The 14,895-nt window shown below is 35.1% G+C and overlaps 1 protein-coding gene across 1 annotated transcript in view; it reads right to left on the reverse strand.

The window, feature by feature from the left end:
* The window catches only part of NBAS (NBAS subunit of NRZ tethering complex), a 177,495-nt gene that overhangs the window by 35,362 nt on the left and 127,238 nt on the right, over positions 1 to 14,895 (reverse strand). The window contains exons 46-47 of the mRNA XM_074153641.1: positions 11,956 to 12,045; positions 9,466 to 9,661 (exon numbers count right to left, since the gene is read on the reverse strand). Of these exons, the coding sequence (XP_074009742.1) occupies positions 9,466 to 9,661; positions 11,956 to 12,045 (286 nt within the window). The remainder of the gene's footprint in view (positions 1 to 9,465; positions 9,662 to 11,955; positions 12,046 to 14,895) is intronic.

Consider the following 14,895-nt stretch of genomic DNA (forward strand, 5'->3'; position numbering starts at 1 on the left):
AAATGTATTCCAAATATATTCCCCTCATGACAGAGGAACCTGTCAGTTTTAAATGAGACATTTTCATCTTACTTTCTCAATCTGCCCGAGTTCGTATGTGGATAATCCTACTTTCAATTCATTTTGGATCCTGGTAAATGGAAACATATTACATGGTAGTAAGTCACAGCTGAGAGATGTTAACTTTTTAAAAACTGTTCTGCTGGGCTCACAAATGCTCCCATATAATGATGAAATTTATTTCTATTTTACAAAAAAAACACTGTAGGAAAAACACCATTTAGTTTGGAGCCTGGACCAATGCTGCAGATTAAATTCCTTTGCTCGAAAGAAAAATTTCTGAAGATATGCTTATGGAGTTATCCCAGTTAATAAAAAGCAACAGTTTTATTAAGGAATATCCACTTAAAACCAACAACAAACAACAAAACAATATAACAAACCAACAGAAAAAAATCCCACCATGCTCAAAGTACTTCTGATTTCCATTACGAGGGGGAATATAACCTGAGACAGCGACACAAAGGCCTACCTCACATCTCCCCTCCGTTTGACACCAACAAGGAGACAGTTCTTGGTGGAGCATATTCAAAGTCCCGAACTCACAAAGAGAACATGGGCTGTTATGACCTAGACTTTGGAAAAACAGCCACTGCCTGACAGACCGGAGGGAAGCATCTGCTATCAAAACAACCACCTTAGAGAAATCAATACAAAATTAAAACTAAAGTCAAGAGTTTTGCATGGCAAACTTGGTGCTCACAACCCATACTTTCTACCCCAAAGGAGGGAGAACTCTCAGGTCAGGCTTTCTTGCATTTTCCCCCAAAGCTGATCTTATGAATCTGAATGCTGACCACACCTGAAACCCGTACACAAATACTAAAGGGATGCACACAATCTCACAGGTCAAATCCTGCTCAAACTGAAGCCAGAGAATAGGATAAGCAAGTTAAGGGATTCAAGTTTAAAAACAAATCAACCAGAAGCCTACTGGTGATGAATTAAACACAGGCTCAGCCACGTGTTGAGTTGCCTGTCTTGTAGAAATACCTAAGAACTATTTTCTTCTGAAGTGATTTATACATTGTTTAATTCCTTATCTGCTTGATATGCAGCTCACTCAGAAATGCATATAGATTCAATAAACACAAATGCATTGTCTAATGCATAAAAATGCATAACTCGTGCAAAAAATAAAATCCATTCATTTGTATTCTGCAGGAGACTACGTCCTAATCTGCAAATACATTTCAGCACAGAGAAAACCTCTGAAGACTGTACATAGATATTGATAGAAAGGTAAGGGCAAATAAAGAAAAAATTATGCATTTGAAAGATTTATATATCTACCTAGCTAGAACCAAGAGACAGGATTAACAGACGTAATTTAAAATGTATATCGACTAGGTGTCAGTTAATAGGTAAAAATTTGGATCTATGTAAATCATGGGTAAATAACATCTGTGCAACATAAGGGACTTACATGTTTTTAAGTCATTTTACTTGTATGCGCCAGCTACTAATCACTGTTTCACAATTCATAATCTATGTATAATATAGATACTCTACATTTAGAACAGAAAAGAGTGTTGGAAGACGCAGCCTAGAAATGACAAGACTTTAATTCTTAAGTATTAATTTTAACTTTAAGCTGTTAAATCAGCGTCAGCTATTTCCCTCCATACCTTATGCAAGTGGCTTTTCAAACTACCTTTTCTGACCATCACTACCACCAAGCAGCAGTGCATGCACAACCTCCCAGTACTCAGCTGCACGTATAACTGTCGTCTTGATAAGTCTGAAATTCTCGCTAATAGAGGAAAATTATTTTAAAAACTGTTTTCATGTAAATGAAAACTTGTCAAAATCAATCTTTCCAAAATGTCATCCTGCAGACGGGCTAAACCAACAAAGTTAAAAGACGCATTTTTAGAAAAGACAACCCGCTATAAACTAAGATACTCTCTTTTAGGACAAGTTGTTGATGTTGACTCACATTTTAAATAATATTTATGTACTTCTATTTTCAGTAAAAAAAATAGAAAAGAAAGAGACTTCAACTTTTAAAGCAAAATTCCACCCATATTTATGACCTAGACCAAGAGCACTTAGAGTACCAAGTGGATGGATACCACAAAATTATTCAAGCTGTAAAAACTGAAATAAATGAATAGCTCTGTTGCAGCCATAAAAATAATCAGAAGATGAAGCATCATGCAACTGTCATATCAAATGGCAGTACATAAGCACTTCAATTAGTGTTTTCTTTTTGATTTGATGTAGTGAAGGTGAGTCCCTACGTAATAACAGCAACAGTATGGAAAACCACCTCTCATTCTCTCAATCAACATGAACTATCAGAAATCACTATGAAGTAAGAACTATTTTAAGAATACCTGAGGGTGATCCTCAGATGATACAGAGCTTACAGACCTCTTAATAAGAAAAATTCAGCTAGCAAGATGGTAGATGGAATGAAAGTGTTTGAAAAAAAAAAAAAGCATGGCATCAAACATCACAGTTATTAATACAAAATACTCATTTAGATATTAACAAATTAATGCCTGAAGAAAAACAGTTTTACAATTTACTTATATTTTCAAAAGGCTTTTAATAACATTCCTGAGTAGAAACACTGAAGAAATTGATCTGCTAACAGGAACAAAACCAAAACACACAAAGGAAGAAAATGGTTTATAATCAAATAGTGAAGGTAAAAAGTAGAATTTCTCATGATTTTATGACTGCTTCTTTGCTTATCTAAATTAAATGATGTTTTTGGAGGACTGCAAGCACTGAACAGATAATACTGCACACAAATGAGCTAGCTTTTGTTCATCAAGGACACTGTAGAAAACCTTCAATTGACTTTGAAAAAAAACAGTCTAAGGTAAGTAACCATATGATGGCAAATAAAATGTAACAATGGTAAAGCCATCACATTTTGAAATATGCTAAATTAGCCTCATCAAGTCAAAACAGGAACCTGAGCCTCACTAAATGAAATTCAGAGACCTCTGGTTAATGTACAGCTGAAGTCAAGAGAGCAATCAAGGTGTTGGGATGCACAGGCACGGACTGTTAATTTCCACAAGAACATCACATTCACTTCTCCAATTACCTCCTTTCGGAAGTCATACTGCATGTTACAGTGGACTCCGAGATAGAGGGGAGAACAGGTAGATGTAGAAAACACTGTGGATGAGGTAACACGATTGGAATTGTTTACTTACACTGAGTAAACAACAGAATAAGGAAAAAAAAGCAATGAAGTACATCAAACAGGGATTTTGATTTCTTTGCAACATAATAATAGAACTCTGAGTACCTTACTAATGACTCTTAATTTTTCTGAAACTGAGATAAAAGCAGAATATGCAATGTTTAAACCATTCTCCACTTATACCTTCATTACAAAAGACCTATTACAGAAAGTGAATTATCCCCCATGAATCCACTCCAGAGCACTCTTATCTTCCTCTGAAGCAACTGCTGTTAGCCACAGAATACCCTAGTACCCAGGGCTCGCACTCAAAACCATCATGTTCACTCAAGCTATACTGCTTTCCTCTTCACTTTGTCTTATCCATTTTATTTGTGTAGCTAATGGAAAAATATTTCATTTGCATCTTAAAGTATTTAATTAATCATACACGCTACAATTTATGTTCCCAGTAAAAATACATTTCACATGTTCTCATATGGATAAATTGCACCTTCAAGGAACGGAAATTAGTGTTTTAAAATATTAATTAAAACTTAAATTAAATTTCTTAAACTTAATTTTTATGCATTAGCAGTAGAGAAACAATGTCTCTAGAATTATAAACAACATCATAACGAATTTACTCGAAGTTGACAGGACCATAAATCTTTCTTCTAATTAAGCATTTTTCACAAACAAAAGACGGCTGAGGATTAAAGAGCTACAGTTCCTTCACTAGTATTTTGCCAGACCAAGCTAAATACAGGTCATGGTTACCTGACAAATGACTTCAGCAAAATGACTTGAGAATTCTTACATCTCTGTGCTTTCCAAATCCTTTTGTTTAAATCTCTCTGACACAAGTAGAGGCAATGGGAAAAAGTTGAAAATCACTGGACACTGACTTATTCCCATGGAGACCTTTCTTCATGAAGTGGTACGAAGAAACATCACAAACAGATACACATTTTTCATACAGTGAGGGAAGAGGAAAAAAAGAGCAATGAAGGCTTGACAGCTATACTCAAGTTCTCAGAAAGTCATTATGTTAATGTAGACATTACTAAGCTTGCTGAGTCACAGATAACTTGCATATGATATACATAAATAGCCTATATGAAGGAAGGGCAAACGTGTGGGGGATGTACATCACACAAATGAAAATTAATTTGGCGATTTTTAAGGCTAAACTTTAGGGAAAGTCATGGTTTAACCCCAGCCAGCAACTAGGACTGCACAGCCACTAGCTCAATACCCCCAGTCTCCCTCCGGAAGGGCAGGGAGAAGATGGAGAAAAGGGGTGGAAAGGGGAAAAAAAACCTCATGGGTTGAGATAGAGACAGTTTAATAGAACAATAACAGAAAAAGAAAATAACAGTAATAATAATGGTAAAAGAACATACGAAGTAAAGTGATACAACACAAGTCACTCACACCACCCAATGATCAACCGATCAACGTTGCTCAGCCTGACCCAAGCAGTGATCACAGATCCCTGCCCCACCGGCCAACCCCCATTTATATACTGAGCATGATGTCTATGGTATGGAATATTCCATTGGCCATTCCATTGTTCTGTCTATGCTCCCTCTCAGCTTACATAGGAAGCTGACAAAGTCCTTGACTAACATCATCTGGCAACAACTAAAACCATATGCATCATCAGCATCGTTCTCATGCCAAATCACAGCAGCTACTAGAAAAAAAAAATAACTCTATCCCAGCTGAAATCAGGACAAGAAAAAAAAAAAAAACAGATAAAAGAAGAAAGATGCCTAAAGTTAGAATCTTAAATTCATATTAGATATGCTTTCCAATTTTCACAAATGCTTAGCCCTCAGTAGCTCTGTATACCACAAGATCATGAAAAAACAATATAATATGAGGGGAAAGGCTAAATGAAATTACCTTCTCTAAATGACAAAGCTATTGCATTTAAGTGGCATGCAAACAGTAATTACATTTTACATTTGCATAATAATTAAACAATCCCTTCAAGACAAGGTGTGTCTTCTATAAGCTTCACAATTATTAACTTCTTATCTTAAACTAACCCTTGGTTTACCTAGAGAAGCTTTGTTAGTGCTGCTATAACTTCACAGGGCAAAACCCTAACTCTTATTACTGTAACATGCCTTGTAACTGGTCACTGAACTGAACGACGATGTACACACATATAACCTGTTAGCTGATACCTTACATGTGTTAGACAGTGCTGTGAGTCATTACAGACTATATTTTTATATATTATATGAAAACAAATGGATTTCCCACCTCAGATGGATCAAGCTAAAATTTTATATGAACATTCTAAAACCATGTTTTTCTCAGCCCTGACCCAACATTTTTTTATATATATCAAAAAGTCAGTATTTTGACCCATATTTTTCATGCACCAGTAAACTAGAAAATTACAGAACCTGAAGAGCTCAGATAAAATTCATCAAGGGGATTAAAACAACGCATGCCTCCTCCCCCTCCAGTAGTGTGGGATGCTACTGGAACGTGAATTAAAGACTCTCAAGCCTTTGAAAAATGAGGACCCCTGAATTTTTAATTTTGTTAACTAATCATTAGAGAACTGGAAATTGCTGTGTTTCTGACTGTTTGATAGGTAGCTGCTTCCATAAAGCACATTTTTAATTTTGTAAGAGCTGGCCTGTTTCCCAGCAGCACATTGATTTGTGGGACCACTACTTAGAGCACCTAGAGCATAATTAAATATTAAGTCCCTCCATGATGTATGCAAAGTCTGACTAAGAGGATTAGGAGATACACTGAGGGTGGCTTTCACACATTTTCTGGTAATTGAACACTGCAATATCATTACACTTATCTTTACTCAAAAGAAATCCACATTCATCCTTCAGAAAATCTGCTGTCCCTTTTTGTACGAAGGAATGGTAAAGGAAAAGAGGGATCCCTTAAAAGCATGTAAGAAACGTCAAGAAAGTAAGGACAAAATCTGAAAGTAAGATAATGACTACGTTTTTGAAATACTTACAATTTAAAATTCATTTATAAAACAAACAAAAAAACCTCGCCCACAAAACCCCAAGCAAACCTTTAAACACCTTCTCCTACAAGCTAAAAATAGCATTTGATCCACACACCCCCCTCTTTTTTTTCTTTTTTTTTTTTTTTCTTTTTTAATATGATCAAGGGTTTTACTACTGCACTGGATGAGAAAGGATGACCAAATTAATAAAGGTGTTGTGATGTTAGAGAAAATGATACCTACAGATGAGGCGGACAGACTGACATAGCAGCCCAAGCACGTCTGAAAGACATAATTCCTTGCGTCTACTTTTTGACCCCGCTTCACTCAGGATTACCCAGGAATGTGATAAAACTTTTAAATTGTGCTTCAACATCCCCTTCTGTAGAACAGGGTTGCTTTTGAAGGTCTTTGTACCTGAAGCATTAACCTGCACAAGCAACTTAATTAATGCTTTGCCAAAAGCTCACATACAAATCTCTCTCTTCACTTTTCAGCAGTCATGTAACTACCGAATTCTGCATTGTTCTTGTTTCACTAACCACGAATGATTGTGAAATGTACCTAGGAAAAATTCAGAGAACAGAATTTTCAATATGCTATTTTATTATGCTATTTTCCCTGTTTGTTAATTCAAAAAGTGAGCAAGCAACCATCAAATAAGATCATCACTTGCTTTTTCTAATATCAACATGTAGACTAGCATTTGACATCAGCTGACTCAAGGAAAAAAAAAATAGTTTAAGTAGTGGATCACTCATTTGTTTTCTTGGACATTTGTGAAGAACTCTGACTATCAATGACTGGTACCTAACAGACAAACCAATATGACTTTTCTGTCTGAATTGCACATTAGTTACCTTGCACAAAATATTCAATGAAAACAAAGGGTTCTCACTGATGATATTGGCTTGAACTGACACAAAAGTTAGAGTAATTTTTAAATATGTTCCAACAGGACTCTTATAATTGCATTCTGTAGCAGGAATTGGAATGAGACAACAATGATTTTTATATAAGTGCATATAAGCACAGCTTTCACTATTGCCAAGCATAAAAACTATTTCTGAGCTTAGCTAAATAATAAACACTATATACAGATAATTTCATATTACAGTATCGTATACACATTTTTATACAATTAGCTCTGAAAGGTGCTTATCTAGCACAGTACTTCAGCTTTTCACTACCTGGCTTCTTCCACTGCTTTCTTATTCATCAGCAAAAGAGCAGAGCACGGAAGCATCAGCAGCTCTGTGTTACGAGCAAACGGAGCGCTGCTTAGAGTAACTACAAACCTCTTCCCTCACAAAAACCAGGTATGTTTTCCTGCTCGAAACAAAGCATATTCTAAAAGCCCACCAATTCAGGAAACAGAAATTATTATACGAAGAGACCTAAAGAGGCTGGAAGACGGCTCCAACAAGAATCACAGGAGGCTTAACACCCGTGCCGCAGCAGGGACAGCCAGGCTGAGAGGGCCTTGGGGGTCCTGGTGGGCAGTGACCTGCACGTGAGCCAGCAGCATGTGCAACGCATTCAGTTAATTCCTAAAACATACCGAAGCTAAAAGCAAGTGGATGGGACTTTCATGTTGTAAAGTTATATTCGTTTTGACTTACCAGACTATGGGAGAAAATAAAAGTGATCTTATCTTATTTCTCAAACAAGCATAATGAGTCTCATAAGGTTTCTGTCAAATACAGGTTTTTTGTCTTCTACAGAAATGGATGAAAGCTATTGTAACTTTTTTTTCTTAAAACATACTCTAGTTGAATCTTTTAGACTTGAAATGCTTTTGGATTGAAAAGCGGTCACAGGCAACACAAATATTGACAAAGGACTGAACTGAAGATGAAGAATCCAATCACAGACAGACAGCTGAAGAGCAGTTAAGTGCTGGTATTATTGTGAATGCAAGAGAAAAAGTAATTTCTAAAGAAAGCAAGAGATAAGCACTTTCTTTTAAGATTTTTATTATGATTATTCCCCTTGGATGATTTTAGCACAGTGAGTCAAAACTGAGATATTGCTTTTGTTTTATACGAATATAAAATGTTTTTGTGCATAGATATTTTGAGGAACTATTAGAAATATTCTATTTTAGTTCCATAATGTCTTGGCATGAAGGGGAGGCGTTTAGAAAATGGACGGAAAGTAACTCTCTTCTGCATAATTCTATGTGCAGGAAGTGATACTCACATGATTTTAAAGCGGCACAGGCTTCAAAGACAAGACTACTTCTTCCTGTTAAGTCTTTAGTGTATTTTCATAGTACTTAGAAATGTAGAACCTCTAAAAATACGTATGTTGCTATTAAGCACTTCACCAAAAATGACTCATGAAATAAAGCATTTAAAATATTAATGAATAACCAACAGGAGCCTTTTTGTTTATACAGATTTTTTTTTTTTTAATATTCTACTTGACAAACTCAAGTGTTTTCACTGCTGAGAACATTCACTAGATGATCCTTATTAGTCTCAGATCAACTTCTGCATATACTTAAAAAATGTCACCCTTTAATTCAGAAGGAAAATTAATCTGTTTTAGGCTTGAAAATTTGAACAAGAAGCACTCTCTCTCTTTTCCTTGGAAACAAATAAATAGATAAGTGTAACTTATTTCACCAATGATTTTACCTTATTTTTTTCCTGATTTACACTGAAAAAGACTTAAAATTATCACCTGAGCAGTTAAAGGTGTGAACTGGTTTTAAGCTACTACTGTCTTTCATTTGTTAGGTGCTGCCCCTTAAGAGACAACAGCAGACTATGACCGAATGCATTCCCTACCAATTAAGTCTTTGCATTTGAGAATGTCCTTGATGTTCCTACCACACATTCATGAAACAAGATCCCAGAAAAAAAGTGTGACAGTAGCCAGTAATTCCATTCTAATTCTGACTACAATGTCACAACAAGTGGAGGATGAAGAGGGAAAGTAGAACTGACAGAAAAAATGCTTAGAAAAAAAAAGAATATACAAAGTCAATGCTTAACATGGAGGAAAATCATTAGTGCTTCATCAACTTTGGTATTATGTACTCCTGATCCCAAACAAAAGCTGAGGAATCCATTACCTTTATATAACTTTGTTTTTCAAGGAATGTATTAGAAACCTGGTTCAAAAGGAAGGTAGGATCAGTTCCCATACCAACAGGATGCATCACAAGCATATACTGCAAACCAGCATCTCATCATTTCATCCTTGTATAAACCAATCTTATGCTATCATTTATAGCAATCAATATTAATACCTTTGTTTCAGGCCAGCAAGCTCTGAGAACAGCTTGCGTCCTGAAGTACACAAGTAGCTTGCTATCCTCATCACTGAGATGGAAGGCTTGCTCCAGAATTTGCAGTACTCTGATGCGAGGCTTCACTGCTAAAGAGTCATCACCACAGAAAGGTCTCAACCACTCCAGAAGGTCATCTGAAGAAACTATTTTCTCCCTGTAATTAAACAATACTGTGTTAAACAGTCTTTGGTAATCCTAATCAAAGTACTATATGTATTTTCAAAGCTGTTAATAAGGACATTCAATACATAATAAATACGTAACACTGGAAATGGAAGAGCTCACCTCTGTGAGGATGCAGAGAAACGAGCCTTGTAAATCAGGTGCCTAAAGCTAAGTGGTGAAAGAACTTTTTTTGAACTTCAAATAATGACATAATACCACAGAAATCCATATATACAGTTACATATTCACCCACATACTACCTTGACTGCCAATTTTATCATAATGGTGCTGGATTTCAGCAGCTGAAAACCCAGGCCTTTTTACATTATCCGGTCCTGACTGACGCCTGTACTTCTACGCCATCTGACCTTATGGGAAAGCAGCCTGACTGCTTGCATTTTAAGTATAACATTTTTATATCTGATGCTTATTCACATTGCCCCATATTATCTTTCTTTCCTTACAAGTCCCTTCTTTACACTCCACATACACAAATTAGTTTCTCCTGTTTGTAGCTACAGCCGTTTTTAATTTTTTTTTTTCTGCACCATTTCTAGACAGCTTAATTATTGTATGTTCAAGTATGATAATGATTGCAGAATGCTCATAATCCCAAGAGAGAGAGATAGATGTTAATAAAAAATAAATAAATACAAATCTTAAGCTTTGGAGTTTTCCTCACTTGGTTAATTAGAAAAAGTCCTAATTAAATAATTTTTTTCAATAAGTGTATTATATTGAATACATTCTAACTGTGTGAAAGCATTTAGAGTACACAGATTACCATGAACTCACCAACCAGCTAGCAGTTCAGACAGATTAACCTCTTATGTCCCTCAGAGGATATAAACCAATGTGTAACAAATCAGTAAGTGTTATTCTGCTATCTTTCAGTAGTATTTTAAACTAAAGCTATTTTTTTTTCTTAAAAGGGAAAAAAAAAAAAAATCCAGAAAATGGTTCCAGGTGGAGTGTGATTTATAACTAATGTTCCCTTATTTGTCTTAACAAGACAGATGGGAAAGTAATATCAGACAGAAAACACCAATTTAACCTGTCTTGCAGCTCTGCAATAATAAACATTGACAGCTTCGGTTTTCATATTACAATGATTTCAATTTTACTTAGACTTTATATTGTCTGAATGATGTTGTTAGCTCAGAACTTCAGCTAAATTAGACATGCCTCTGCTGAACAGGTAGCATTCAAACTGTTAATTTAAAGTTTGGGAATTAAGAGGATCTCCTGGAGTATTTCAAGAGTTTTGTAGAGCTCACATCTGATGTTTATATAATGTTTTCCTAAGGGAAAGATTTATATTTTGTAAATTGAATAGCTCAGGTTTAAGGAGATAAATAAGAACAAGAATTTAAATGAATGTAAACAATCTCCTGTAATCACAATGACTTTCACTCCAGCTTATTATTTCAGCAGTTAAATGTTGATGAAGTATAAAAATAAGAGTCCAGAAAGTGCATCTCAGAATAAAATAGTACCAACTCTCCCTTTCTACCTTATCACAAAGGAGATTTACTGTAGATTTTGACATCAGTCTACTTCAGTATCCAATATTTAATTAATTTAGTGTCAGTGGAGAAGCCTCCATACAATAGTGTAATTGTTTTTCTTGGCTACCAGAGAGTATGGGGTTTTATTGTTTTTATCACATGAGTTTTTAGTTTGTATGTCTGGAAAAAAAAAAGATATTTTTATTCTTCCTTGTCTTTACTAGAAATGCAATGGAAAAATATCAGCAAGACATCCAGACAATTACGTGACCTGAAATAAGGACAACCCAAAAAGAGGAGAAAAAAAAAATGCGGCGAAGCATTATACAGTATTTGTGAAATTGTTTCTGCACTATACCCTATAAATGTTAACAAATTTAGATATCTAAATTCAGATATCTGAGAGTGAGTTGTCATTATTTGCAATTTATCTACTAAACTGAAACAAAAGCAGTGAAGTACTCCTGGCAGTTATACAATCTGCAGCAGTCATAGCAGAAACATTTTCTCAAATCACCGTAATAGAGTTATCTAAATTTTAGGTTCAGTGACTTGCTTTCTTCCAAATGATCAAGTAGAGGCTTCTGTCGGTGCTCAGATTTTGAACCTGATAAATGATAGCCTGTTCCAGAATAAAGTCCCAGAAAATTAAGTGCAAACCCATTATATATATTCATGAAGAAAAATCATCCATATTCAGTACCATACCTTCAATGCTTTCATGAGAAGTATCTTTCAAAGTCTCAACCAAAGAATCTGTACAGTAAGTTCTTACCCTTTCTCAACACTTGCATGCACTGCAGAAACGATGCCTTCTAGGATTCCAAGTGGATCTTTCACCGATGCACATGATCCACCATTTCCACTGTTAAGGGAAGACATAAAAGTTACTGTAAAACTGGTCCTTAATATCGTACCTAATTCTATCCACCTCTAGGATTTACATGAATTGCTCAATAATTATAGCAATTTTCCACTTTCACTGCTTAACTGGTACCTTTATTTTTATGTCAAAGTAATATGAGGAGCTACAAGAAAAAAGCGGGAAAGAGAAATACTAAAATGCTTAAGTAAAACCTGAAAGAAAAAAGAATAGTTAAAATTTAGCACCTCTAACACAGATTAGGTCAGCAAAATATCCGCATGTAATGTCATTGCCTTAAAGATCTCATCAATGTTGACTAAAAGGTTACATATAAATGTCATCATCTCTCCTTTTAAAATATCATGTTGCAGTATCACTATTGGTTTAAACCAACTTGACTGTAACCTGATTCGAAAGACTCCTGTATCTGCTGATTCATCATATTTATTTCCCCCCTCCCTCCAAGATTCATTTTCCGTTGGATCCATCAGGCTGATGTTTACCAGAATCAACAAAATTAAAAAGGAGGGAGCACATGGCCAAGAGCAGCATGTGGGAAAGGGGAGGACTAAGCCACCCATCAAATGCCATCCACTATGCATGTGTAGGAAGAGAAAAAGGTGAATCACGCTGCCCACCAGATGTTCCAGTTACAGTGTTCTTCTGCAGGTCAAAAGCCAGTAAATATTGGGAAAAAAACCCACTTTGGTAGTAATTAAAGCTTCACTCCTAAGGCAATGAAAGTGACATTTTCTGCTAAGATTTTCAGCAAACCAAACCTGAGGTGTGACTTGGTGCTGAAAGAGGGAGGGATTTTATGTTGTGGCTCCTCCTGGAAACCACGGCAGTGGCAACGCTGCATGGACTGAACTAGAAAAACAACATTTTGTGTATCTTAGAGTTTGTCAATGCTGCTGAAGAAAGAAAAAGAAAGGCAAATAGTTCCAAAGGTAGTTTATTAAACCTAAAAAATGTTATTTTCTCTACAGCTTATCAGCATATCAAAGCTCTCCTACTAAAAATGGCAGCCTCTTCCTATATGATCTCTTAATAAAAATAAATACCTGCCCAGACCACCCTGACTGTTCTGTCTAATGCCAAAATATGCTGTATAGCTGATTGTAATGTGTAAAAATAACTGCAATTTTTTTTTTGGTCAAAAATTACGAGCTATTATAATTTTGTCATTTATTACTTCAGTAAGATAAATCTACTGTCTAAAAAATGAATATACTATATGCCACAGAGACCTGAATTTTATAACCTTTAATGTCTTCCTGCATCCAGAGCTTTCACCTTTTCTATTTTTATTTTTATCTTAATAGACAAATAGATTTATCTTAATAGGTGACCAGCCCTTCGGTGAACAACACTAGATTTAAAATCAACGTGTGACTACATTCAGAACAGATGCAAGATAATTTGTTGCATGACAAAACCTTGGTTTAACTTATGCATTTTATACTGCTATACTGCACTCCAAAGTTTGAAGTAGGAGTAGAAAACTCATAACAGCAGTCTTTTTGTCAAAACATAGTTACATATGACTATGATAGAAATGTGATTGTTAATACCAATATCACCACATGGCATCTAAATAAATTTTAGAAAAGTGAAATTTAAATCTCGATATTTTTCTAACCATCTTCAGAATAACTGGTAACAATGAAACTATAATTTTTATAATTTATGGTACGTAAATATACAGGATTTCAGATACCCAAAAAGAGATAATGTCTATCCAAAGAAAATCTGTTTTTACCAAAAACACTGCTAAAACCCACATCAAAAATTTCAGTTTCAGAGAAAAAAAAGGAAAAAAAAAAAAGGAAAAAGGAAAAGTATATTTTTCACAGAAAAAGATAAACAACAGGACTGAAAGCACTTTTAAAAACAAAAAACTAAACAAAAACCACAAAACCAACCCTCCTCATTTAGTTTACACCGATACTACAGAACTGTGGAAACAGTAAGAAGAACAGCAGTATTAAAGTAATCTTTTTACACAAGCAGGTACATGCACTAGGAGATGGTTTCAAGCTTGTTTTAAAATTAAAAAAAAAAAAAAAAACCACACTAAGAAAACTTAAGATACATTCCCAGAGTGAACATAGATATAAGCCACTCCATTGATGTTCTGGTTACAGGTCAAATTTTTCTGTATTATTACACTTTTTGTGGTTTTTAATTAAGTTTGTAATAAAAAGACAGCAACAAAGGGCATTAACATTGCATATCTAAAGAAAACTAGAAGAATACTCGAAAAGCTTACAAGAAGAGAATGATGACTCTGAAATAGAAAAGAATAGGATATGGACCACAGAAACTGAGATCTTACTAGCTGAACTTACCCTAAATTATCTTTAGTGTACGTAAGCAACTTTCATATCAAAGGAGAGTGACCAGCAAACCTTGTATTTTGGGTATCCTCATTGGTTCTGAACAGTCCTAGCCCTTGCTCTTCAAATGCCCTTCATCTTTCTAATTAGAAATGAAAGCCTTCAGGTCCTATCGCAACCAGGCTCTGAATAGCTCGAAAAACTTGGGTCAAAAGAAACATATACCAAAAAGTTAATGGACATTTCTGAAAACAGAAACCCACTGTTTTAGACAATACATCTGCAAAGCCAGTTCTCAAGTACAGTAGATGCACCAACATTAACTGGAAGCTTCGAGTTTGTCAGACACAGACAGGTACTACTCTACTAAGCAGGAGGAACGGAGAATCTAAACAGTAAGTTTCAGTTATCTAGAATAAGAAAGTATTTTAAAAAGAAAACTAGAAAGATCAAAAGGTAGCATTTTTTTTAAGCTTAATATTGCCTTTACTGCCTAATGATTAGAGAAACT

The sequence above is a fragment of the Numenius arquata genome, chromosome 9 (assembly GCF_964106895.1).
Source record: "Numenius arquata chromosome 9, bNumArq3.hap1.1, whole genome shotgun sequence".
Classification (NCBI taxonomy): Eukaryota; Metazoa; Chordata; class Aves; order Charadriiformes; family Scolopacidae; genus Numenius; species Numenius arquata.